We start from the raw sequence: 27,091 nt of genomic DNA on the forward strand, positions 1-27,091 counted from the left end.
GGCCTTTATTAAAATTGCTTTACTGCATATATCACTGAATGCTCTACTCTATTTACATTAGGACAAGGGCAAATTGTTTATGTCAGCATTAGAGAGAAAGAAAGAGAATGTGCTAAATATTTCACATATTCTCTGTGTCTATGCTGAGTGTGAGTGAAAGCACATTTATCTGTCATCTTGTCATTTGGCATTGGGGTGGGACACACCACCCACTGTACTTATAAACACACATACACATGTTGGTTTCACTATGTTAGTGAGTGCATCTCATAAACGCAGTGGTTTTTATATGGAGGTAATGATTACCGTTAAAGGGATAGTTTACCCAAAAATGGATAACTTTCTTTTTTCTGCAGAACACAAGCAAAGCTTTTTGGACTTTGCAGGCCCATATAATGCAAGTGAATTATGACCAGACCTTTCAAGGTCCAAAAATCACATAAAGGCAGCATAAAAGTAATCCATACAATTCCAGTGGTTTAATATAGGTCTTTTGAAGCAATGCAATCACGTTGGGTGTGAAACAGATCAATATTTTGATCCTTTTTTTTTTTCTTTTTTCTCTGCTTTCCCTTTCAGTGAAAAAATGACTTAAATATTGATCTATTTCTCACCCACACCTATCATATTGCTTCTGAAGACCACTAGAGTAATATGGATTATTTTTATGCTGCATTTATGTAATTTATGGAGCTTGAAATTTCTGGTTACCATTCACTTGTATTGTATGGACCTACAGAGCTGAATATTCTTCTAAAAATCTTTGTTTGTGTTCTGCAGAAGAAAGAAAGCCATATACATCTGGGAGGGCATTAGGGTGAGTAAATGAGGAATTTTTAGGTGATCTATCCCTTTAAAGTTTAAACCTAACCTTCACACAAACGGTTGATATCAGTAGCAAAACAAGTGTTATGAGACTTTTAAAGGAATTGGCAAGTTCTCTCAAAAATGATGAGAGAACTTTATTTACTCACACACATGTTGTTGTTCTGTGGATCACAAAAGGATATATTATAAATAATGTCATGGTTACTGATTTTTACACAAAAGTAGTTTATAGATAATCACTTTCAAGCTTAAAAAAACAAACACCCAAAAGTGTCATAAATGTTTGCCAAGTGATTTCCGAAGACATATGATCACTACTTTATGAACGGACGGAAATATACCAAAGTCATTATTCACACTCAAAGCACAAATAAAACATGGCGACACAATCATATCAAACCTCTTTGGTTCTTGTGTCATAACCTTTGGTTAGTAGATGTGCAAAAACCAATGAGGATGCCATATTTGATAACAGTTCATCATACAAAGTAATCGCATGCCTTCAGATGACTTGTAATATGTCACAAACCAATGACTCTCCTAGGTGCTTTTTTAAGCTTAAAAGTGAGCATTAACTGTTAGTGAATGGAAATGACTGAACTGAAATTCCTTTAAAATATCTCCTTTTCTGTTCTGGAGAAAAAAAGAAAGTCATATGCGTTAGTAATGACATGAGTGTGTGGAAAATACATTTGAATTTTGGGGTGAAATATTCCTTTGAATAGTAAGGTCACGAGAACAAATCAGCTATGAGAGGAATTTTATCATAGTTTAATAGAGGTGTGCAACTGGTGTTACATAGATATGCTGCCTACACACAGTGCCAGACACTTTTGGTGGCCAGCGAGCTCAGGAGCACTCTTAAGCATGAATATGCCCAACAGCTGCAAGACAACAGTTTTGCCACACATGCAAACCAGTGTAGTAAACAAGGGATTCCTGCACCTGTCAAAGATACACACACACAGACACACACACAATCTATCGACACAAGTGCTAAGTGAGGAGTTTTAATTTAGGGACGAGGCTGGTTGGTGAGTTGGCTTTACACTGTCTAATCTGCATCTCTTATAATTCACGGTCATTTAACATGAGCAGCAGCTCCATATGCTAAAAGACAATGACAGGGTGTGTACGGGTTTGGCAGGTGTACTTAAGAGGGACACATTTTTTACAGTGTCCTCACAAGCATAGCGAAACACAAACTTATTGCTAACATTAAACGTAGAGACTGTCAATATCAATATATTTTCTCCATCTAAAGAAGTCTGTGAGTATGTGCATGTGAGTTATTGTAGTAATCTTCTTGTGGAGGTGATTTGTATACATTTCATTTTTATTCATACTGTACAAATGAGTTTACATTTTTTTTGTAAACCCATTCTCATGCTGTCCAAATAATATTTAATGGCTACAATGCTTATTGTGTGTGCACATGTGAGTTATTGTAGTAATCTTCTTGTGAAGGTGATTTTTATAGCTCTGTATATTTCGTAAAACCATCCTAATGCTGTCCAAACAATATTTAATGACTACAATGCTTATTTTTTGGTAGAATTTGAGTCATAATCTGAAAAAATACAGCTTTCAAGTGCTCTGTCAAACATCTGGCTTATTCGTTCAACCATCAGCTGAACTGCACACACAGGATCGCGGGATATCATAGACAGTGTAGGATACATCCAACTCGGTCTCATTACAAGTCGTTATATTAGTAAGAGATGGTAAAATAGCAAGAAATTGTACAAGTAAGCTTGCACAAATATATACAACCTATTATATATAAATATATTCTCCCATAGAGAAAATTTTTATAAAAAAATATAGCTGCAAGCAGCAATTAACAGGGTTCAAGCTTTTAGGGCCTTTAGGTACATATGCACCCAATATTAAGTATTAATTAAACGATCCATATGAACCTAAAACAAGTATCTACATTTTCAGAACCATCATGTTAGGTAGCACAGAGATGTGACATTTTTTTTTTTTATATTTCTGACTGTTATAGTGCCACCAAGAGTCAGAGGTGCAAACATTTTTCATGTGTCCTCCGACTGACCACCGACATACACTAAAATTTAAAAAGAGTTATAACCATTTAATCAAAAGTGCCACTCCTGCTATGTATGTTTTAGTGTACCATTTGAAGATGAATCAAAAGTAAAAAAATCCTTTGATAACTTTTAATATTGGGAATCTTTCTGTACTGGTTTGGTTCTGATCTGACTAGTTCCAAAAAGTTTTTAATTTTTTTTAAATAATCTTAAATATTTAAAAAACTGTTTGATTCACACCAATGGTTCTTAAGGCACAGTTGTTCAGAATAAAGAGATCAAACACACACGTGTGTTTGCACCTCCCAGTGGCCATTTTTCCAATTTTGCACAGACCTCTTGGGCCAAGAGACAAATAGGCCTAACACATTTATTTCCAATAGGCCTTTTTCCAACCCTATCTAATAGCTGCTAAAATTTTATTGGCAACCATGCTTTTGAAGATTTTTGGTTAATCAGAAGGTCACAGGTTCTAACCCCACAGCCACCACCATTGTGTCCTTGAGCAAGGCACTTAACTCCAGGTTGCTCCGGGGGGGATTGGCCCTGTAATAATTGCACTGTAAGTCGCTTTGGATAAAAGCATCTGCCAAATGCATAAATGTAATTGTAAATGTAAATGTAAATGAAGATATGCAACTGTCCTCCTATACCTTGATGGCACATTGGACAAAGACCAAAGGTTCCATAGTTAAAGCGACTTTTAGATTGTTAATTATTATAGTGCCACCAAGAGGTAGAGATGCTACATTTGTTGGGTGTGTCCTCAGAAGGACCCCATAGATATGTGTACCAAGTTCGGTGACATCTCATTCTGTTCATGAGTTATAACAGTTTTAGTAAAAGTGGCCATGCCCACTATGTACATTTTGGCTTAACATTTGACGATAAATCAAAAGTTCAAAATTCCTTAAGTGCTTATCAAATTCCTTTGATAAGCACTTTGTGCTTGATGCCCTAATAATCACAACAATTTCAACTGAGATTCAGCCCTTCAGGCTTGAACCCTAATTAATTAAAGATTCTCAGCTCTGTCCAAAGCACACAATGTCCAAAGTGTATGGGTACCAAAACTTTGAAGCTCCAAAAGCACATAAAGGCAGCGTAAGCCATTTGACTCCAGGGGTTAAATCCATGTCTTCTGAAGCGATATGATAAGTGTGGGTGAGAAATAGATCAATATTTAAGTCCTCTACTTTTTTTTACTTTCACATTTTTTGCCGATTCACATTCTACGTGCATGTTGACAATTCATGCATATGGCCACCTACTGGGCAGGGAGGTGAATTTATAGGAAAAAGGGCCTAAATATTTACCTGTATCTCACCTACACTTTCACATCACTTCTGAAGATATGGATTCAACCACTGGAGTCATATGGATTACTTTTATGCTGCTTTTAAGTGCTTTTTGGAGCTTAAAAATTCTGATCACCAGTCACTTGCATTGTGTAAACCTCACATGCGCCATTTAAATCGTGCTTCCCTCGATATCGTGGCACATGCAACACAATTTAATTCTACATGAGAATTTTATATTTTAAAGCACTAGGAGCAATTCAAATGACTAAACAGCCGTGATGTTATGAACGGCGCTGACGAGGGAAAGAGAAAAGCTTGCCCTTCCCCATAATCAATTACAAGTCTTTTCACATAAACACCCTTATTAACATTTATCACAGTAAACTGTAACAGAATTTTATCAATACAACTGTGGAAGAAAAACCCATGGATAGCACATGCTCTCCTGCCGTGGGTATGTAAGTATTTTGGATTCATAGACTTGCTTTGATGTAGAGATGATAGTGTTTACCTCATTCCTCAAGGCAATGATTTATGGTGACATGTATGTGACTGAATATGTTTTATTTAATAAATTTATCTGTATAATTTTTTTTCAACAACAGATGTACCCTATTTTTTTTGTGGATGTCTCAATCCTGATACTGGATTTGCACTTTTCAGAGAGCTCAATAAAATATAAAATTTGTATTTTGAGTGCATTTGAGAGATAATAAATGTAATCGATTGCGTAAAAAAGCACATTGTAATATCAATCCCAGGCCCTTGAATCGAATCAAAATCACATTGCAGCAGACTTCGAGGAATCGGCAAACGTCAGATCGCAGGCGAATCAATATATAATCAAGACCTTATTGTGATGAATCTTGCGATTTACACCCCTAAAAATCACTGCTGTGTACCACTTCCACAGAAGAAAGTAAGACACCAGGGTTATTAACAAGCGTTCTTGTGATTGCAAGTTGAATCCTCAACCCAAACCTAACTTAATCATAAAGTGTAACCCCTTGCACAAACCCTAAAAACACACGATTTTAATAGGAAAATCACTGGTGTGTACCATGGAAGAAAGAAAACATTGCAGGGTTTGGCATGAGATGAGGGACGCTTATTACAGGTTAATAGTATTGCAGAAATAAATATGGAATATGTAGGCAAATTTGTTAACTGACGTTTCCTCTCTTAAAATAAAAGTGTTGGATTGGTGGCTACCTAAAATTTGATGCCTGTATTGTATTGGTTCGAAATTCTGTTAGTTGATTTCTGTAGTTAGTCTCTATGGGAATGAAAGTCTTACCTTTTCATATGAGCAGAGCTGTTAGATATTTGAAGTTTTGTCAACTCTTATTAATTATTATGAGTTGTCATGAGTCTATGTTGAATACATGTTTGCTGTCTTTAAAAATGTACCTGATGAATGCATCTTAGTTGATCAAATGTTACACAATGTTTCATGGATGTGCCTTGATGCCTTCTTACGCCATAAACTGCTCCGTATAGGGTTTCAGAAATGGTCGCTGACTTTGTCTCTGACTGTTACACTGTGTACATTTGTGTTTGCATATACAGTACCTCCTTTTGCTGAACTGTGTTCAGCTGTGTAAACACGTTTGTGCCTTTCTGCAAAGCATCTGTAGCACACACCTCTCTGAGTTAGAAATTATGGTGTTTGTTCATACAGATATGGTCTGTCATCACATGTCCTGTGTCCTGTCTGCTCTAAAAGGTGGATTCCTGTTTGTGAGTAATAATCTGAAAAAATGACTGTAAATATTATCCTGTTGACATTAACTGTTGCCATTAGAATCATTATAATGTTTCGATATGATGCAGCATTGAGCCGGTAGTGATTCAGCTTGATTAAATTTACTGTAAGTATTTGGTTGCATTATGTAATAGTCATATAAAAGTATAATTAAGGATGGAGCCAGAGGAGCTTGTGGATTGTGCTTTTACTATCGTGAAAAACACAGTAAACGATTCAAATACAGTAAACGGCTGTAGAATTGAATTTGTCTCTCTCTGCGGGATTCTGAAAGGAGTGGATTTTGGGAAAGGTGCTTAAGGTTTAAAAGTGATTGCCAAAGATTCTTGCCACAGCACCCGATTGTTGAATGTTTTATCAGTTTCTGTCATAATAATGCATATGTGACTAAATGGGGTGTTTGTATGAAGCAGGAATTCATTCATTTCTATCTTTTCAACAACAAATTACATTTCTGTGGAAAACAGAAGGAGATTGTAGGCACTTTGTTTGTCTCCGTAACCGTTCACTTTCATTGTATTCTCTTTCCCCATACAATAAACGATCACTGCATCACTGCAAGAATTCTCTTTTTGTATTCCACAGAAGAAAAAAGTCTCACAGGATTGAAACGACATGAGGGTGAGTACTGTAAATGACGACAGGAATTTCATTTATTGGTGAACTATCACTTTAACTAAATCAGGGTCTCCTCCTATTCAGTCCAGAATGATGTAAGGTAGTAAAAAAATAAATTGAAATCAGCCTTGGTCAGGATGGTGTTTCCATGTGGAACAGACTTGACCTCATAGAAGGTACATTAATATTGTTTGAAACCACATAATTTAACCTCTGATTCTAAGGCACCTTCTGGTATGATTTAGTATATCGTAAAGCTTAAGATACTGTTAAATCCTCCAGAATATGTAGAAATCACTTCATAAATATCAGACGTTATAGCATAGTGGTTTGTAGAGATGAGTCATTGAACATGGCCACCATGAATACGTTTTCTGCATTTGCATCTCTTGATCTCTCTGTATCTTTGTTTCTTTTATAAATGGCATCATGTCCTTATGAACTGGATCATAATATTCTTATTCTCTTATGCTTCTGAATGCTAAGTGGCTTGTAAAGAAATGCTGAGTCATGTAATTGCTAATGCTGTTAATTTGTTGCACTTGTTAATAAAAAGGACATTTTGCAATAACACATGGATCATTCGGCTGAAAGATAAGATTTAAATAACAGTATGGGGAAGTTTAGCTCATAATTGTTCAATTGGAGGCTGTAGATCCATTTTTAACAACAAATCCTTTTCAGTCTCATGTGCTTTCAGTATTTAGGCTCTAAGCTCATGGTGATCATATGACCGACTCTGTTAGTTACTATGCAGGATAAAGTTATCCTTTTGAACTTAAGTCTACATGTTTCATTGATGGTAATCACAGTTAGTCGCAATGTAGTGTACACTAGGGCTGCATGATTATAGCGAAAATCATAATTGTCGATTATTGCCCTTGATATTGTTATTGCGATTATTAATGTTGATTAAAATAATAAATTACCATGGCTTCACAAAGCAAGCAAATGTGTGGTTCTTCAGAGTAGAAGATTTCTATGGTCGATATGAGCTGCGCTCCAGTTTCTTTTAAGCATCTTTTAAGCATTATTTTGTACTGTATTTTATATTGTAATAATGTTTGTTAAGGTAAGGCATATATGATTATGTATGCGATATTATTGCTAAATTACTGCTTAAATTATTAGTCCACATGCAATTAAATAATATGGCATATTCAATATTCAAACTTATTAACAGCTGATTTAAATCGACCAAGTTACTGCGTTCAGTAAGCCCTTTGTTGTCTAGACAGGGGACCATTCATCCCGTTAGATCTTCAATGGTGATCTTATTCATGTAAGATCATCGTTAAATAATGTTTGGCCTCAGTGGTTGCACTTTGGAAATTAAAAACTGTAATTTGCTATTAGAGTTTGTGCAATTCGTGAAAATGTTATATCTACCAATCTGCGTGGCAAATGGGTCTTATTAGAGCAGACGCAATAACAATGATGTTGATTCCTGACATATGCTATTCATGTCATATTCTTTATGTTGGCTACACCTCCAAAACACACAACAGTTAAGCTGAATTCATTTATTGCAGTTTTGTACAAATCAAATTCACATTGGCCCACTTATTAACGTGACAAAACAAACCTGTAGTTACATTTTTAATAAATTGTACACAGAAATCGAGCAACATAACAATCTCTCCCATTGCAATGACTGCTGTCACTCACTGCATGTTTACACTGTTTGAGACCTGCATTGCGACGCAAGCTCATGACACTCCGCACAATGTTCTGCACTCTTGCGAATGCTCTCATTAAAAACAAAGCTGTCTAATCAGCATAATAAATAAATTATTTACAGCCCGTCTGTGCCTTGTAGAATGGAATCGCTTTAGTTTTGTCGCGCTGCTCATTTTCAGTGTATTTAACATGTTCAAAGCGAGCGGTGCAATATGCAATGAATCCAAAGTTCTTTTTGCTCTTGTTCTACAGCTTCTTTTCAAGTGTCAGGTGATGTTTCTTCATTATAAATTTTTTGTGTGCCATGCAAAAAGAGCTAGAACATAAAACAAGCATCTGGGCATTAAGACGGATTAAAGCTTGCGCATTAGGATCAGTTGTCTTTACTGATAGGATGGAGGACTAATCTAAGTGGCTCTGATTGGCCATTGCCGTTTCATTGCTCAACAGACATGTTAGTGATTGGTTGGAATACTCAATCACTGCAAAAATACATTGTAAATAGAAAATATTGATGCCACAGAAGCAGACTTTAATTGAACGCTGTAATCGTCAGTTTTCACAATGACATAATCGTGGCAGCCGTAATCGTAAATGCGATTCGTTTTCGATTAATTGTGCAGCCCTAGTGTACACCTATTCCAACAGTCCACCCCATCGTTATTGCTTTCAAGGATCAGCTGTCATCCTCATCTTTGTTGTGTTTAATACGTTAGTCAAGACTAGAGTCTTTCAGAGTCCATGCTCTTTTATTATTTGCCATTATGAGGTCATATCTTAGAATAGATGTTTTGAGAGAACCAAAGCTTATTTTTGAGGTTGAAAGTTCATTAAGCAGCGCTACATTTTGGATCAAAGTAGTGAAATAGAAAGAGTTTAGCTGAAATCAAACTAAATATTGCATATTTCCCAGTCTACTTTGAAAAGTAATTAATAAAACTTAGTGATTTTACAAGGTTTATAAAATTGTTATAATGTGACACTATCCAGTACATACAATCTCTGCAGAGAATTACTTCTAGCACCATTTCATATAACATCATACTAATGATTTACAGTCACCGTCAGTCAGTTGTCTGTATGCGGGAGTGTTAGTACTGCTAACTCCAGGCTACATACAGTTGTGGTCTGTTCGGTCTCTCTTTCGCTGCCTGTGCTAGTACTACATTGTTGTGGCAGCAGTGCAGTGCATAAAATCATGCAGATACGGGTCAGGAGCTTCAGTTAATGTTCTCATCAATCTTCAAAATGGGGAAAAAATGTCGACCATGGCATGATTGTTGGTGCCAGATGGGCTGGATTGAGTATTTATGTAACTGCTGATCTCCTGGGATTTTCACACACAACAGTCTCTAGAGTTTACTCAATGGTGCCAAAAACAAAAATATTCAGTGAGCGGCAGTTCTGTGGACAGAAAGGCCTTGTTGATGAGAGAGGTCAACGGAGAATGGCCAGACTTGTTCGAGCTGACAGAAAGTCTATGGCAACTCAAATAACCACTCTGTACGATTGTAGTGAGCAGAAAAACACATTGAAATTTGAGGTGGATGGGTTACAACAGAATTAGATTACATTGAGAACTTTATTACATTTACATTTATTCATTTGGCAGACGCTTTTATCCAAAGCGACTTACAAAAGAGGAAAACATAAGCTAATCATCTTAAGGAGACAGTGGTAGGAAAAGTGCCATACTACAAAGTTTCAGTGCCATACTACAAAGTTTCACTATCATCAGAATAGTATACAAAACATATTTAAGTGCAACAAGAATTTTTTTTTTTTTTCCACAGTGAAAAATTAAGACCACAGTGTTCTCAATAAACTGCTCAGTGAGTAAATATTTCATGTAAATCAGGGTAGGCAGCAGACAAAAATAAACCAATCAATGTCTGCAGACCCTGTTTGAAATCACAGTTTTCCTTTATGTGGTTGTAGTGTATTTTATATTTACATTTATTTTTCTTGTGTGTGGCGGATGGTGGTTTTCTTAGTTATTTTGTTTAGTTTCTTAGTGCTATAAATAAAAACACCCTTCCATTTCACTAGTGCCACCTTTGAAATGAAACATAATCCTAGATTGGTGTGGTTCACACAATCAACACAAACTTTCCCAAATTTGAAAGACTTTCACTTTAACATAAGAACCTGACATTGATTTTGATTTTGGATTTATTTTCTTTTTCTTTATAGTATTCATTGGTCTTCCATCTCTACTTAATTATGCACCAATCAAATATTAACAGACTCTGAGAGCCAAATGCGATCTTCCAGTCTCAAATGTGTGCTTATGTTTGGGTGTCTGGTTAGAATATGTCTGGATCTTGAACATTGAATAGGAGAGAGTTACATTTAAATAATTCATCTATTCTTTTGTTGTATATCAGAAACACAAGCAGAAAGTAGTACTGTTAAAATCTCAGGATCGGTAATGCTGAATGGAAAACACATTTGATCACTATTATCTGTGTTGAGGTGGACTGTAATGCATTTAATCCAGCCCTCCAGCAGGTCTGCCTTATCTCAATAAGCTCAATGACAAATCCTTACCTGGACACACCTGAAGCCAGCTCAGCACCAGATTGAAAGGGAACAAATGTCAAACATTAGCTTACCATCTATTGTGTGCTTTGCCTTTTAGCCGACGCTGAGACTCGCTGTCAGTAAGAATATTTAAATGGTTATGCCTCCTACACACTACACGTCTTTCAAAGACGTCGGATCGTGGTACCATTCATATTACACAACTGTCTGTCTTGTCATGGAAGTTGTAGCATTTTCAAATTACATGACGAATCGAACATTTCACTATTGGCGAAACCCAGACGACTCTGCCTGGACTCAAAATTACGTTTCACAACAGAGTACATTCGAGAAGTTAAACGAGATATGAAAACGAATGCATGATCATATGTTATGCATTTCAGAATATGATATGTATGTTTTTTAATCATATATTTTATTGGTTACAATATGGAAAAGGGATTGAGCTCCGATTTGCCTACGATTTCAGGCTTTTGTCGCCGATCTCCACAAAACTGTCGGCGAGCGAAAACTCTGCATTAGTCTGCTTTGGAAACAGCAGTCAAGTCTTTCTTGCCATTCAGGAACTGGATTGAGAGTGTTTTTGCTACTTAGCAACTCATAGTTAGCTCCGATTTCAGAATGACAAAATTATTAAATAAACTCTGCACCGAAATATCGGCCACCAAACGTTTTGCTGAAAAGGCCATAAAACACAATTTTCAGTTTTCAGGTGAAAGAGAAAATAGGCCAAAAATCTTGGCAAAAACATGGAAGAAAACCACTGAAATCTGATAATAAAAACTGTTATGGAGAAAATTCAGCATCCAGTTTTAATCATAGTTAAAGCAAACACCTGCTGATTTGAACATCTTGCCCCAAAAGAACTCGTGTTTGATTATTAATGTATTAATGTGTCCAGCAAACATGTCTTGTGTGTATGTTTGTAATACAGTGGCGATTCAGTACAGAGGCTGCAGTCAGAGAGCAAGATGACCACGTCTAATCAATTTTAGTGTCTGGCAGTGACCTGCTGTGTACACATTATGCTTACTTTCTAGCCTGCTAAGACAAGCTGCATCAGGAAATTGGTCAGGCTTGAAAAAGCCATTATTCTTCCCTCCCATCTCAATGAGCCTTTTCCTTTTGCCCAAATAGGCCTTATTCAGGGTACTCTTATCGACCCAAAAGTAGTAATAGGTAGTAGGTAGGTACAACCCATTATACAGACTGTTTGTCTGTCTCTCTCAACCCTGTCTAATTTGCACACAAAAATGGCAAGTACTTTCTTGACTTTCTGGCTTTGTGCAACTTTCAAGAGTTGGAGTGCACCAGTCTGGCTCAAAACAAAGTTGAATGTTTTTAAATCAAAATGAATTGCCACCAAACAAAAATTATATACAACACAAACTGTGGTTGGTCTCTTCCTGTCTAAGTTTCTTGGCCAAAATAAGCTGTAATGTGGACCACATTTAAAGCCGATTGTCGAAAGTATGGCTTGTGTGATTTTGTGCTATAACAGTTGCTAACACACAAACAATGGCCTCTTCTTTTAGTTGTTCTAATTCCGGTCTGAGTGATTTTGCTGGGATTGGTGGTGGATGCTGGAAATGCTTTGTCATTAGTGGCTAATGACAACAACAAATGAGATATATGTTTGCCAATATTGTATCTGAAGAAAAGTAGAGTGTTTCTGGTCAGGCCTAAAGGTTCAATCAGATCCATTTAAAATCACATTTAGACATCACATCAAATTCTCTTTTGTTTGATCTGAAGTGACTTGCCTTATTTCCTTGGTTCTACCTAAAACTCTGCTCAGTGTCTTATTTTATAAGTCAAATAGCAGCTTGCTGGTGTGTGTGGGTGATGACTGTTTTGATGACTTCTTTGCTTGAGTGAGTGGGTTTTGTGTAGGAAGGGGCCAGTTGACAGATGGTCTGGTGAGTTGTCAAAGTAATCCCATCTATGACATTTTCTGACTCCAGACTTTGTTGATAACCCTCTTCTGTTCTCTAAATGTGTATTCTGTATTTATGCAGATTTAGGCAGTGGTTTATTTAACATTAGGTGATGTAGTTGTTTAGATGCATTATTAGACATATTTTTGACTTGTAGAGATTTACAGTGGCCCCAATAAGTATTTGGAGCCCCAAGAACAGGGTTTGGGAGAATTGGAATACATGTAACAAGATTACGTATTTAAAATACTAAATATATGTATCTTTATTCCACTACAGTTACAATTTAAATAATTGGTAATTAGAATAAAGTTACATTTAAGTATTTTGATTACTGAAGTGATTACTTTGCATTTTATTGTGATTTGTTTCATTTTATATTTAGTCCTTTCAGATGGAAAAAATGTATACATATAAATGATGTGATCCAAAGTGTATTTGAACAGCGGTGAAACACTTTCTTATGATGTGTTACATTCATATGGGCAGACAGAGAAGTTTGAAGTAAATTTGGAGCAGAAGAAATATAAATAAACCTTGTGTAAATTGTCAGCCTTGCACTAAGCTAAAATGATATTTCTAGCCATTTTACATGCACATGTTACCAGCCACGATCATATTTTTTATCAAGAAAAATTATGATTCAACGTGAATTATAATTTATTTTTTCTAGTAAGATCTTTGATATTAGGGCAAAAATCGTATTCTTGATTATAATAGTTTTATTATTTTCCTGTAAAAATATAAAAAGAATCTTTAAAACAAGATACATTTGATTTATTTGTTTTAGAAACAACACCGCATAAGATATTTAGGTTTATCAGAGAATGTATTTTGTCTTACTGTACTGGCAGAGTTTTTATATTCAGAACAAGTGAAAAAAATCTACCAGTGCTGAAGTAGTAATCCAAAGTATTTAGAATACATTACTGAGTAATCTAATGAAATATGTTACAAATTACCTTTTACAGCATGTATTTTGTAATCTGTAGTGAATACATTTCAAATCAAGCGTTATCGGCAAACAAATGATGTTAGACCTTTTTATTTTTATAACTAATATGGCTTTTAACCAAGTAGGCCCATGGTCATTTTTAGTGGATGTATGAAGGTTCCCTCAAGTTCACACAGGTGTCCTAGCAGAGTAACAGGTGTGGTTAACTATGAGCATGTTCCACCAAAGTTAAACAACCAGAAAGTGTTAATTCTAAACTATGTATTTATTGTTTTATCATTTAAATCTAACAAACGTATATTTTTTTTTCCACATGGTTTGTCATTTTGTCTAATTGCATTTAAATATTATGAAATTCTAAATTTGTAAGTTTGGCTTAAACATAAAAAAAAAAAAAAAAAAATGGGGCCACTGTATTTGGCCCTATACATTTATTGAAAAATAGAGGTGTATGTTTTTCACCATTGAAATTGTGATGGTGATGTGTGAAACAGCCTCACTAGCTGTGTTGTTTGGTAAAGAGGCTTTGGTAGGGTGTGTTGTGGCTGACCTGATTTGGCAGAATGAAGAGGATTATAAAGCCTGACAGAGTCTCTCTTTATTTCTCCTCCTCCATCCAGCCATTCGTTTCATGTGACTGCTGGTATAATCTCCCATCACTGAATGTGGGTCAGTGTGTGAATAAAGGTTGCGGATTCGTCCCTCTTTCCCCCTCTTTTCCTCCCCTTTCTTTCACGTACACTCCATTTGTGTGTTGCTGTCTGAGATATTTTCTTAAACCGTTAAACAGAGGCAGGTAGAGGGAAAAAAAACCTATATTTCAAAGTATCAGTTCTATTCACATTTCAGTAAGCACAGACCGATATCTGCTAAAGCAAAGTCAACCTAACCTACCGTGTCCAATTTCTTTAATGAGAAACAAGCAAGTAAAAGATTGCAATATATACATTTTTAATCACAATATATTAAGCATTAAGAATCAAAATATAATGTCATTCTGATCCAGACATTGTTATAATATCATATCGCCAGGTCCCTGCTGATTCCCACCTCTAGCTGGTACAGGTTTAAAATGGTGCAGTACTGTTTACTGATGACACTATCTTTACACATATTACCATGTCCTTTAGAAAAAGACTTATGAAAAAGAATGAACTACTAAAACAAAACTATAAAACTATAAAAGTGGATTAGGACATAATTAAGTGGGGCAACACTGAGGTGCCATTCATCTGGCCACGATTTTGATTTTTGCCCCAAGCCTTTCTGTCTCTTGCATTTATAATTTATTTTTGGTTTCCTTTAAATTTTTTCACCCATGACGTCATTCACAGAAAAACAAATCAATAGAGGAGAGTGAGAGAATGCAAGTTGCACACAAGATGCACAGAGGGACAAAAACTCTCCTTTCTTAGATCTCTGCTACCTGTCCTGGTCAATGCCACTTTCATGACATGCATGCTTCCTAGCAAGTCTTTAAAGAACATAAATGCGTACATTTTAAATTTCCAAATAGGAATTACTTTTTAACATTCTGTGTGCTTTCTGCCATATAATCACATTCTGATATGGCACATGCAGTCCTCAGCCTTAAAGTTAATGAGGTTAATTTCTTATCCTTTTAAACACATCCCTAATTTAGCTGTGCTGTCATGTTTCAAGCCACTTTCCAAGTAGATAATTTAATGATGGCTAAAAAAAAATATAAAAAACAAGGATTTTTCTGTTTACACATTTCAGGAAAATCTGCTTAATAGTTGTCATTCTCTAGGTTTAGCCTTGCCTCTTGTATGTCTGTTGTTTCATAAAACTGGATGTGGTATTAATGTAAATTCTGAAAGCTTTGTTTTTGAGTTGTAAAATAGTGTTGTGTGGGTTTGTTTTTCTGTAAAACAGGGGTTATACTACAGGACAAAAAACGAAGAAAGAAAATGAATAAATGTCTCAAATGCCGGATTAAATCAACTTCCTGTTCTGAATAGAGCCCATTATGTTGCTCTCTCTCACTCTCTTACATAAAGTACCCACTCACACAGTACAACAGAATATATTGTTTCTGGTACACTTTACTTACCTTAGACATAGGGTTGGTTATTGACACAAATTTCCCAATTCGATTCAATTCCGATTCATTTGTGTTATATAATTATTCTGAATTATTAATCCATCAATAAATATGATGTCTTACAATTACTTGCATATACATGTATATTTTGTTATATGTTTATTGTTTCATGTGTACTATTTCAAGCATTCTCTGTTTCTACAATAAAAAATGTTTACAGTTTTCCAGGAATTTTTACAATTATTATTTTTTTTTTCATTCTGATTTGCTTACTAGACACATTTTTCAGGCAGAAAAATTTGAATAGAAACATTTGTTAATCTGGCGGAATCCCCTTCAGACAGATTCACGACAGGATTTGTGCAGGAGAAGAGGTGCATAATTAAAAGCCTCGTTGGGGCGGCGTTTGATGAGGCTCACCTGAATTGGATGGAGCCTCATCAACGATGCCATAAAAATACTTAAGTGTTGCTCTTCTCGGGACCCGGCTTGTATTTTCCATGTGTGCATACACTGGCAGGCCGAGTTTTCGGCCGAGAGCGGGGAGTTTTCAGCCGAGATAGATGCATCGCTCCTCGCACCGCCATGTGAGTTAGATGTGTTACTGGGGAGGACCGCACGTGCTGCGGTCGATGGGATGGAGGCCGGGCCACTTTCCTCTCTCACCTACCGCAGCCATGAGAAGACAGGCCACCAGCGATGGACACTCCATGGACACACCCCTGACCTTCACCCAGTTTCACAGCAAGGATGCCAGATCCCCTTTTATTTTGGACACAATCCCCCAGGACACTATTTGCTCTATTTTTGGACATTTTATGTTTATTATTGTTTCCCAAAAATTATTCTCCGAGGCTTGATGCCACGCTGTGACTGTCTCTTGCTCACCCCACCACATTTAGTGAAAAGTAAATTACATTTGTAAGTGAATGGTTTTGTTGACAGTGTCAAAATGTATTTTGATTTGAATTGTATATTTAATCTGGTTGATTACCAATCATCACTAACAATCAGTTTTTCCTCTTTCTTTGTGTCTCTCTCTCACTAGATCTCTCTTTCTTGGGTTTATCCATGACTCTACTGTTTTCTGATGGAACAGAAGGTCCTCAATAAGCCCTCCATGGTGTCCAGACTGCCCAAATTTGGTTCCCGTCCTGCCAATGGAATCTCTTCCTCCCTTCCCAATGGTACAACTCAGACTGTGCCCACACAAGAGGGCAAGGGTATTCCTTCCCCTGCAAAGCCAAATGGAGTGGTCAGAGCCTCCTCCTTTTCCATGAAATGGAAAAAGGAGAATTGTGGGCCAAAGGACCCTTCAAGCCCAGATGAGGGCACTCCTCCAGAAGAAAAGAAGGCAGTTCGCTCCTCTCGTTCTCCAGGGAATAGGGAGTTAAAAAGCCCTTGTACTCCCTCAACCAAAGTGCGGAGGGATGCCTCCTCTTTATGCACTGGAAGCCCTAATCCCATGCCCAAATCCCCAAAGTCCACCTCGAGTCCCAAAGCAAATCTGAAAAACTCTCCGATCACGACACCCGCCAACAGCCAGGACACATCCCAAAAAAGCCAGTCTAAGCCAACTCAAAATGGGACGCCAGTTGTGGGGTCATCAACTGGACGGACAGTCTCTTTAGTGCTCCAGCAACCGAGAGCAAACACTGGCTCTACTCGAAGCAGCTCCAAAGACAGCCTGTCTCAGTCAAGCGACAGCCTCTTACGACAACCCCTTGCATTGGACCCTATGGTGCGTTCTCAGAGCTTCACCCATTTCAAACAACTGCCCTCGCCAACTAACACACCCATGATGCGGTCCTTCTCTTTCAACAAGGCTGTGGAACTAGCAAAACCGCTAGCTAATACACAGCTACGCCCACCACGAACACTTGGACTCAAATCGCCCCAGAGCTTTGGATGCCTTGTGCTTGGGTTGGGGGGATTGGGATTTGGAAAGGGGCTGTCAGACCGACTCCCTGCTGCAAGTCCTCCCTCAGAGGGCCTAACACCGCCTAATAGCATAAAACGGCCTCTTCTACATAATTCTGTGTTGACAAAGCCCTCGATACTTGCTTATAGGCAAAATCGACCAGTTGCTGCCAAACCACAGTTCCCTTTAGTGGTTGGGAGGACTTCTCCAGAGAGTGAAGTTATAACCCCACCTCTCACTCCAGAGCTGCCCCACTGTGCCACGAAGAGCGTAAGTGTCTGACATTGTGTAAACAATACTGTTTTAGTACAGTTTAGTGCTATTCTTTTGGTGCCTATACAAAATATAAAGTGTTAAACATGTTCAAATTACAATTCAATCTTTTTTATTTTTTATTTTTTATTTTTTTTTAAAGGCATCAGCTCCCATAGTTTTACAAGAGGGGCATTTTACAGAACAGTGGCTGGATGGGAACCTCCGTTACACTACAGAGAGACCGGAGGACATGTCTCTCTCCTCTGCATCTTCCCTGGAGAGGAATGACACCAGTGAGGAGTTCCTTGATGACTTAGAACACCTAGGAGACCAATCACAGCATGTCATTGCACATAATAAAAATCCCAGGGCCATGTCCACACAGACACGCCTTCAGAGCTTCTTAAGTGAGACCATGGATTGGGCTGGGATTGGTCTGGCAGGTATAGCTATACAGTATATTATGACTAGGTTAGAACTGGGCAATATATAACATTTTTGATATAAAACTAAGCAAAATCATAATTAAAGATATGATTTCAATGGGCAATTTATTGGACCATTAAGTTTCATAAAGATGTCTCGTTAGACTAGTTTTGCGATTTATACTTTGACTGTAAAAGATGTTTTAATAGAATCTCTGATTTAAACTTTTGATTCAAGCAAAAATGCCATTAGAGTTGTTAAACTTCGCTATTTTATTCATAGTTGCTTCTCTTTATTTCCAACTTTATTTAGTTGTTGCTGTTTTTGTGTCCTTTGAATTTGCATCGTGACCTGAAAGGCAATTGCGCTTCAATAGTTTTCCTCTTACGTAAAACCCCGGGATTCCCTCAATGTGCAAATGCATATACTCGAATGTGAGGGACCGACTATATTTTACATTGGTGTGTATAAATGGGTGTAGTTTATAGTGTATGTGCTTTTATCCATTCTACTCCCAGAAATGTTTAATTCTTTCCGCTGTATTAACTTGTTGTTGGGCTCCATCCTATGACATTTGATATCCGGGCTGTTCCCGCAAATGCGCATTCTTCAAACACCCAACAGAACGCCACTTATATGTTTTCATGACCACATTAGCCGCGTTCGCTGGAAAGAACCTGGATGTGTTAAACCGCTTTCTCTTTATCCCTTAAATGAGGTAAAGAAAATCTGCATTCTCATTTACATGGCATTTCAGAATGCAGCTTTCTGCAAAAACCCTGAAAAAACTGTTTTCTTAAATAGTGTACATATAAACATGGTCAATGTGGAAAACTTTTGAACTACACTACCTGGCCAAAAAAAGGTGCCGATGGATTTAAATAAGCAGATACTTAAGAGCCAATGATTGGATCATTATTGCAGTGATTCATATATTTCAGCTGACACCAATTATTTTAACCCTAACTGAAGCAGTGTGTAGCTTCTCATTTCTTAAACAACCATGTCGGAAGACGTGTCATGTGGTCGTGAAAAAGATGTTACTGTGTTTTAGTAAATTACTGGCCTGCATCAAGCAAAGAAAACAACTAATGAGATTGCTGAAATCACTGGAATTGGATAAAGAACTCTCCAACGCCTTATTAAAACCTGGAAGGATGGTGAACCGTCAGCTTCATGGACGAAATGTGGTCAGATAAAAATCTTGAATGATTATGATCGGAGATCACTTAAGCTCTTGGTGAAGTCACAGTAAAAATCGCCTGTAGAACTCATGGCTATGTTAAATAGTGAAAGTATGTTTCCACATGCGCAATGTGACGAGAACTTACAGGATTGGGACTAAACAGCTGTGTGGCCACAAGAAAGCCACTTGTTAGTGAGGTTAATCGGAAAAAACTACTTCATTTTGCTAAGGATCATAAAGATTGGAATGTGGAGCAGTGGAAAAAGGTCATATGGTCTGATGAGTCCAGATTTACCCTATTCCAAAGCAACTGGCCAAAAATTCTGGATGACCTAAATGTTGTGACGTTGCATAAGGTTGTAGAAACAATGTCACTATGAAGGTGCGCCGTAATCAAAGTTAAAGGTGGTCCAATGAAATGCTAAAATATGCAACATTTTTGGCCAGGCAGTGTATAGCTTTAACTACATTAAACTTGCAATAATCATTTTTAATTTACTTGGCAACAATGTCTGTTGATGGTTAATATGGTGCTTCCTGTCACTGAAATGACTTTTTATATATATTGAATATCGTAAAAAGAATGAATGATTCAGAGAGATAATTTTTTGCTATGTCGCCCGTTTCTTATATATTGTTATGTCTACCATTCTTTATTTATGAGACAAAAAGTACACTTTTTTTTCTGTTTGTGAAAATCATACAGTGTTTATACTATAGAAGAAGATACAAAAATGGCATACCGTTGTTAACTCAATAGAATACAGTTGTTAATGTTTGTCTGATCTCCACACCTCTCACTGAGTGTTTGATCCTTGCACCTCTGTTCGCAGGTGGTAAGGCAGATTCGAAGTGTGGACTGCCCCGTGTGCCGCCTCTTATGTCCCCAGATGTGGATCGTCATGCAGCCTCCTTGCTGGAGCTCTCCCCCTCTAACAGCTCGGGAGGAACATACATGTGGGATGAGGAGGGTATGGAACCACTTGGGCACAACACACACTTACACTGCTGCAGCAGCTACGAGTCAGACCTCAACAGCATAGTGAGTACACACACCCACACAAACACATGCCCTACAACAATGATTTTCCAGGTCAAGATTTATTGTTATTGATCTCCTACTGAGTAAAAGTAGCATGGCAAGATCTTTATTTAGCCAATCAGATGACTTCGAAGCACTTTCTGCCAGTCAGTCTTTCTGCGGCAATGTTCCCAAGTGTCCCGGGAATTTTGCAGTGCAGTTTTCCAGTCATGGAAAATTAGAAAATCCTTAAATGTCCTGTATAATGAAACTGTTTGACTGTATTGCTATGATGTTTTGTTACATGTACAAAAACAAAGTAACGACTGGGATGGTTGTCAACCATCACTGAAGATCACACAATGTTTTCAGAAAGAGTGGAATTCAGATTGACAGATGCTTGAATTTTACGCAGAATAATTAGAAACTTTGTTAATTGAAAGGGATTTGTGCTGCTTGATACAGTGCCTGCTCTGTGTATAAGAAGAAAATTCAATAAATGCCTTTATTATTTTAATATCAAAAGAGTCTGTATTTTTAATAATTTTGAATAGTTTTTTTATGAATAATCTTGATATTACTATAATAAACATAATATAATATATAACAAAGACCTTGTGTCACGAATGTAGGTGAAGGCAGACAAGGAGCGAGGATCTAGGTGCAGCGGTTCTTTATTTGAAATAAAACAAAAGGAAACAAACACTACAAGAACAAAAGAAATACCCGCGATGGGGAAAAATAAAGCAAAACTACAAAAACAACACAAAAGACATTAGAAGGGTTTAACGGGTAGGAGAAACAATGACGGAGAGCACGGAAACAAGCATCCACAAACATTGAAGACCGACAGGGGAATGGAGAAATAAACAGGGTTATATACACAGAGGTAATGGAACTAAACGATACGCAGGTGAAAACAATGAGTGAGTGCTGGCAGGTGGTGAGGGCAAGGAGAGTTGGGAAGTGTAGTTTTCTAGACAATGGCTGGTGAAAACACGGACCGGACCACAAGGAACGTGACATGGAATGTGACGTGCTGAGTGAAACAGAAAACACGGGGCAGAATGTGACACCTTGGTTATGGGATAAACTACTCTTATGTCTGCCATAGACATGCCATTGCGAACGCAGCCCATGAAACATGTGTAACCCTTGTCAGGTTGTGTGTCTGGCAAGTCGTGAATAAGCTGTGTTGTCAGTCAGAGCTTGTGCAGCTGCTCTGGAGGAACTGCAGCAGGCGGCTGCTCTCGAATCACTCTCGCGGTACTTTGATGGTATACGTCACGATGAAGCGCCGGTGGCACCGTTTCAAGTCGGACAAAATTATTATCCGACGTGCAATCCTTTAGGTCAGGTACCGATCGGTCTGCGCAGTGCTGCATGAAGTCGAACACACCTAACATTAGACCTGCAACTAACGATTAATTTGATAATCGAATAATCTAACGATTATTAGAAAGATTATTAGACGCTCAACATGCAAGTTTTGCTTCAGCAGGGCGGAGCGGCAGCTCCAACTCTACTTGTTCGACAACGAGAGTGCTTCTGTATTTACTTTGTATTTTTGCATTATAATTCCCTCATACTTCTACGATCTACATCACCTGAAGCTGTTTGGAAAGTTTAGAATGCATCTGGACTGTGAGCTGCATTATGTTTGAACAATTTTAATAATATAATTCTATTTTCTTTTGATGAAAGTTTAGATGAATTAATTAGATGAAACACCATTTTGATTATAAAATTTAAACTGTCAAATACAGATTTCAGACAATATACATGTTATGTGTTTTCGCTTAAATATTACACCTGTTGGGCACATAACATTTCCTGGAAAATTGTGCCTTGAAAAGATTGGAAACCCTGCGTTCTCAAGGCAGCCCATATAGGGGTAAAAGGAAGCTGACCGCATCAGTTTGAGAGTTTGTCCCTTGAGAATGGCATTTTGCTACCATTGCTTTTGACAACTAGCGTTCTATGTCCAGTACTGTGTGTGTGAGACCTCTCATCTCTGATCCTGCTAATTATCTCCTTGTTAATTAGAGATTAGCCTTTGTGGCTCTGACTCGTGACTCTGCAGGATTCTGACTCCATGCTCAGTCTTTCGTAACGGAGGTCCTGTTCTATCTCAGCTGCTTCTGAGGCACCTGATGGGATGGGAATGCGGAACCGTGCCACTTAACATTCCACCTTTTGATCCCAGTGAAGCCAGCTGAGACATTGTTACCAATTTTCTCATTTCTTTTGTTAAGTCTGATTGGTTCTGTGGAATGTAGAGTGAGATTGTAAGGCAGGATTTGAAACGGTAGCTAGATTTGAGTTCCAGCCTTCTCTTGTAGCGGATACACAGATACAGACCTGCTGACGACTCTGACTTTAGACTTTAAATTATGTAAACAGGATAAGTGTAAATTAATTTAAAGGTGGCTGAATCATTGTTATCATTCTTGTGTGGGTGCTTGGCTTTTACAAAGGGGTTCAGTGGGATGTGCTTCAGGTTGAATTTGGCTAGGGCTGACATCTGGTGGACATCTGGTAGTGTTCTGCAAGATATTGAACATCCTGCGTGTGTTTTTTGCTAAGTCATCTCTTATTATTGCTCACTTTAACGTAGTTTGATGGAAAGGAGGAGGCAAGAACCGGCTTGTCAATACAAATAAAACTTTAATAATAAACTTAAACAAATATACAAACACACACGACGGACATGTCCGTAAACTATCTCTCTCTCCCGCACAATCCTCCGCAGTCGGCCTTTATCCCTCTCGAAGGCTTGATTAGCCTGATAAGGGACCGGGTGTGTAGAATCACGACCCGGCCCCGCCCTCCAACCTACCACATTCCACTGGGGTGTTAGGGGTTTGATCAACACTGTTTATGCTATGGAAAAGACTGATGGCATTTTTTTTATAGAAGTGTGCTATTACTTTTCTATTTTTAGATTTACTTTTTTTGCTTAATAATAAAACGGGTGGAAAAAAAATCCCACAGTCTTGCATTGAAGGCACCTGAGACCTTTCTAGGGATCAGGGAGCGGATTTACTAAACATTCTTAATGGAATATTCTGGGTTCATTACTAGTTAGCTCAATCGACAGCATTTATGGCATAATATTGATTACCACAAAAATTTATTTTGACTTGCCCCTACTTTTCTATCCAAACATTTGGGTTCCAGTTAGGCACATACAATGTATGTGAATGGGCCAATCTTTAAACATTAAAATACACACTGTTTAAAAATTATAGCCACAAGATATAAACTATATTTTATTGTGAAAAAATCGCTTGCTAACATTTTCTGTTTAAAGTTATAGCCAATTTTACATCTTTGTTGCCATGACAATTTAATGTCAACAAACCCTAAAATGACCGTAAATAAGCTTCACATTTCCTCCTTTAACCTCTCCAAAAATTGACCCCAATCACTTCCATTGTAAGTGCCTCACTGTGACTTAAGAAAACAAGTGATGTTATGGTAATCAATATTATGCCACAAATAGTTTTGATGAAACTTGTATTGTACATTCCTTTAAAAATAAAAATTCTTCTCAATTAACTACTATTTTCTTATTTTCTAACTTTGACCTAAGAAAAAAGTACATATTTTTTTATTTCCAAAAGGACTTAATTCTTAACGTATTTACTAAAATTGTGTAGAGAAACTTATCAAAAGCAGACCTTCATGGAAGTGTCTTCACTAGGTTTGAGATTGTTGCCTTTTTCACCCATCGATAATTAGAAACATTTCCAGATGATTATTGATATACAGAAATTCTGGATTTTTTCAGATATAAATAGGGCTACCTGACCCTGTTGCGCAATAGTCTTTGTTTTTTCAAACATACTTTGGTAACGTGTGAATGGCAGGGTAAATTAAAGGGGATTGCACACTGGACATGTCTAGCAGACGACATGGCACATTTAAAAATTCAAAATAATAATTTTCTATTGGTACATTAGGTTGTCTCACCGTCTCTCAAGGCTGCTTTAAAATCTGTAGTGCCATGGAGTGTAACTTGCATAGTTTTCCATAAAATTTGACCCAGATCATTATCAGATGGCAAACATTATTTACTCTAGCCATCAGTGGATTATATATTGTATATTTTATATAGCCTACACAATGTATATTCAGTTACAAGTATGTCTTTCTGTGGTTTGACTGCTTTAATGAAACCTCCTTAAACATAAATACAGAGATAATACATAATTTCTAATTGTTTGTGCAGTTAATTCAGTTTCATACACTAACCTGCAAACTCATCAATGTCACTTTCATTCTTGATGTATGTGTCCTGTGTAAGGAGCTCTAAAATATCCATCCTATGTCGTGAGACCTGTACCTTGCGACCTTCTTTTGTAAATGTTATATCACCCCGTTGAGGTCTCCCAACGCTATTATGCCAGACATTATGCAGAAGCCCAACTGAGAGAATTGGAAAGCTTGCAAATTACTCTTTTAATATAAATGTAAGTTAATGTTAATGCATTGGTGACCAGAAGTTTGGAATAATGTACAGAAGAATTTGGTACTTTTATTCACCAAAGTAGCATTCAACTGATCACAATGTATAGTCAGGACGTAAATAAAAATTACTATTACAATAAAGTCAGATCATCTTAAGCTACTTCAAAGAGTTCTCATCAAAAATCCTCCACGTGCAGCAATGACAGCTTTGCAGATCCTTGGCATTCTAGCTGTCCAGATACTCTGGTGACACGCGACCTGTAGCACTTGAAAATAGATGTGGCTGTCTTGTCTGGCACTTCTCACGCACCTTGCAGTCTAGCTGATCCCACAAAAGCTCATTGGGGTTAAGATACTTACTTACCATAACATACTTTTCCAGTTATCTGTTTTTCAATGCCTGTTTCTTTGCTCACGCTAACCTTTTTCTTTTTGTTTTTCTCTTTCAAAAGTGGCTTTTTCTTTTAAATTTTTCCCATAAGGCCTGCACCCCTGAGTCGTCTCTTTGCTGTTGAACATGAAACTGGTGTTGAGCGGGTAGAATTCAATGAAGCTGTCAGCTGAGGACATGTGAGGCGTCTATTTCTCAAACTAGAGACTGATGTACTTATCCTCTTGTTTAGTTGTACATCTAGCCTTCCACATCTGTTTCTGTCCTTGTTAGAGCCAGTTGCCCTTTGTCTTTGAAGGCTGTAGTGTACAACTTTGTATGTTTTTTGGGCAATTTCAAGCATTGTGTAGCCCAGGGTTTCCGTTGTCCGGTAATTACCGGACATTGGCCGGTAAAAAAATTAAATGTCCGACAAAATTAAATCTCTCTGGTCAAATTGTCCGATTAAAATTGCCTAATAATCCCGTCCCCCTAACACAATCTGAATTTGAGAATAAGCCTAAAATGTATAAAGCAAAAATACACCGATCTCTTGCTATGTTATAAAGGAACAGGCTCTATCGTTTGAAAGTTATGAAACAACATCGCATGCTGCATTTCAAATAAAGCGCACGCCTAAAACGGCTGCAATATAGACCTAAACAACGAGCGATTGAGTGAGACGTTTCAAATATGGCCAGGCCCAGGCAGACTAGCTTTAAAAGCTTTTTTCATTGGCCAGACGATGGTGAATCAGGAACATCTCATTATAGATAGATCAGTGCTTGTAATCCGCGCATTCGTGCAGTTTTTTTCTCTATCATCAAAACTGAATAGCCTATGTTCATCAGTGCATGGTTACAGTCTATATCAAGCAGGGACACGTTTGTGTGCATTTTATTTTGTGATTTCACCGGAATTAATAGAGAGTCTCCGCAACGGCGATAGATTGAAACGCTCGTCCTAGTGAAGATTGCGCAACTCGCGCAGCGCGTCGTCCATGCAACTGATAGCAGCGGACACGAGCGCTCAGCTTGATGTCAAAAACAACATATTTTAGCGCTAGATCTCTTATTTAATAACGGACTAAATGAATGATCTGCTAGTTAACTGGAGATGTTTTATTTATTTGTATTAGGTACATCCGTGCCTCAATGTTTCAAAAAGTGAATGTGTGTGAAACCACAGTAAAAAACAATTGGCGTTGATTGACGCCAATCGGACGTTCATGTTTTTTTTTTTTCGTCTATTTGAAAGTTAAGCTAATAATAATATGTTGCATTCTATACGGCCTGATTATGTCATTTTTTAAGTTACATAGACTGCCTCCAGTTTTCCTCAACTTGACTAATTAAGAGGCGATATATTTGACCGGCATATCATCAAAATGTCCGTAAAACGAAACCTCAAGTGACCGGCACCATTTTTTTCTAGCGGAAACTCTGGTATAACCTTTATTCCTCAAAACAATGATTGACTGATGAGTTTCTAGAGAAAGGTGTTTCTTTTTTGCCATTTTTGACCTAATATTGACCTAAAGACATGCCAGTCTGTTGCATACTGTGGCAACTCAAAAACAAACACCAAATGAACCAAATAGCTTTCAACTGTTTGATATAATGGCAAGTGATTTTCTAGTACCAAATTAGCAATTTAGCATGATTACTGAAGGATAAGGCATTGGAGTGAAAT

General features: G+C 37.4%; 1 protein-coding gene across 2 annotated transcripts in view; it reads left to right on the forward strand.

Moving 5' to 3' along the window:
• The window catches only part of ccser2a (coiled-coil serine-rich protein 2a), a 78,642-nt gene that overhangs the window by 1,987 nt on the left and 49,564 nt on the right, over positions 1–27,091 (forward strand). For both annotated transcript variants that reach the window (XM_052145384.1, XM_052145383.1), the window contains exons 2-4: positions 16,796–17,938; positions 18,084–18,366; positions 20,369–20,577. In XM_052145384.1, coding sequence (XP_052001344.1) covers positions 16,838–17,938; positions 18,084–18,366; positions 20,369–20,577 — 1,593 coding nt within the window. In that variant the 5' untranslated portion in view covers positions 16,796–16,837. The remainder of the gene's footprint in view (positions 1–16,795; positions 17,939–18,083; positions 18,367–20,368; positions 20,578–27,091) is intronic.

The sequence above is a fragment of the Xyrauchen texanus genome, chromosome 16, assembly GCF_025860055.1.
Source record: "Xyrauchen texanus isolate HMW12.3.18 chromosome 16, RBS_HiC_50CHRs, whole genome shotgun sequence".
NCBI lineage: Eukaryota > Metazoa > Chordata > Actinopteri > Cypriniformes > Catostomidae > Xyrauchen > Xyrauchen texanus.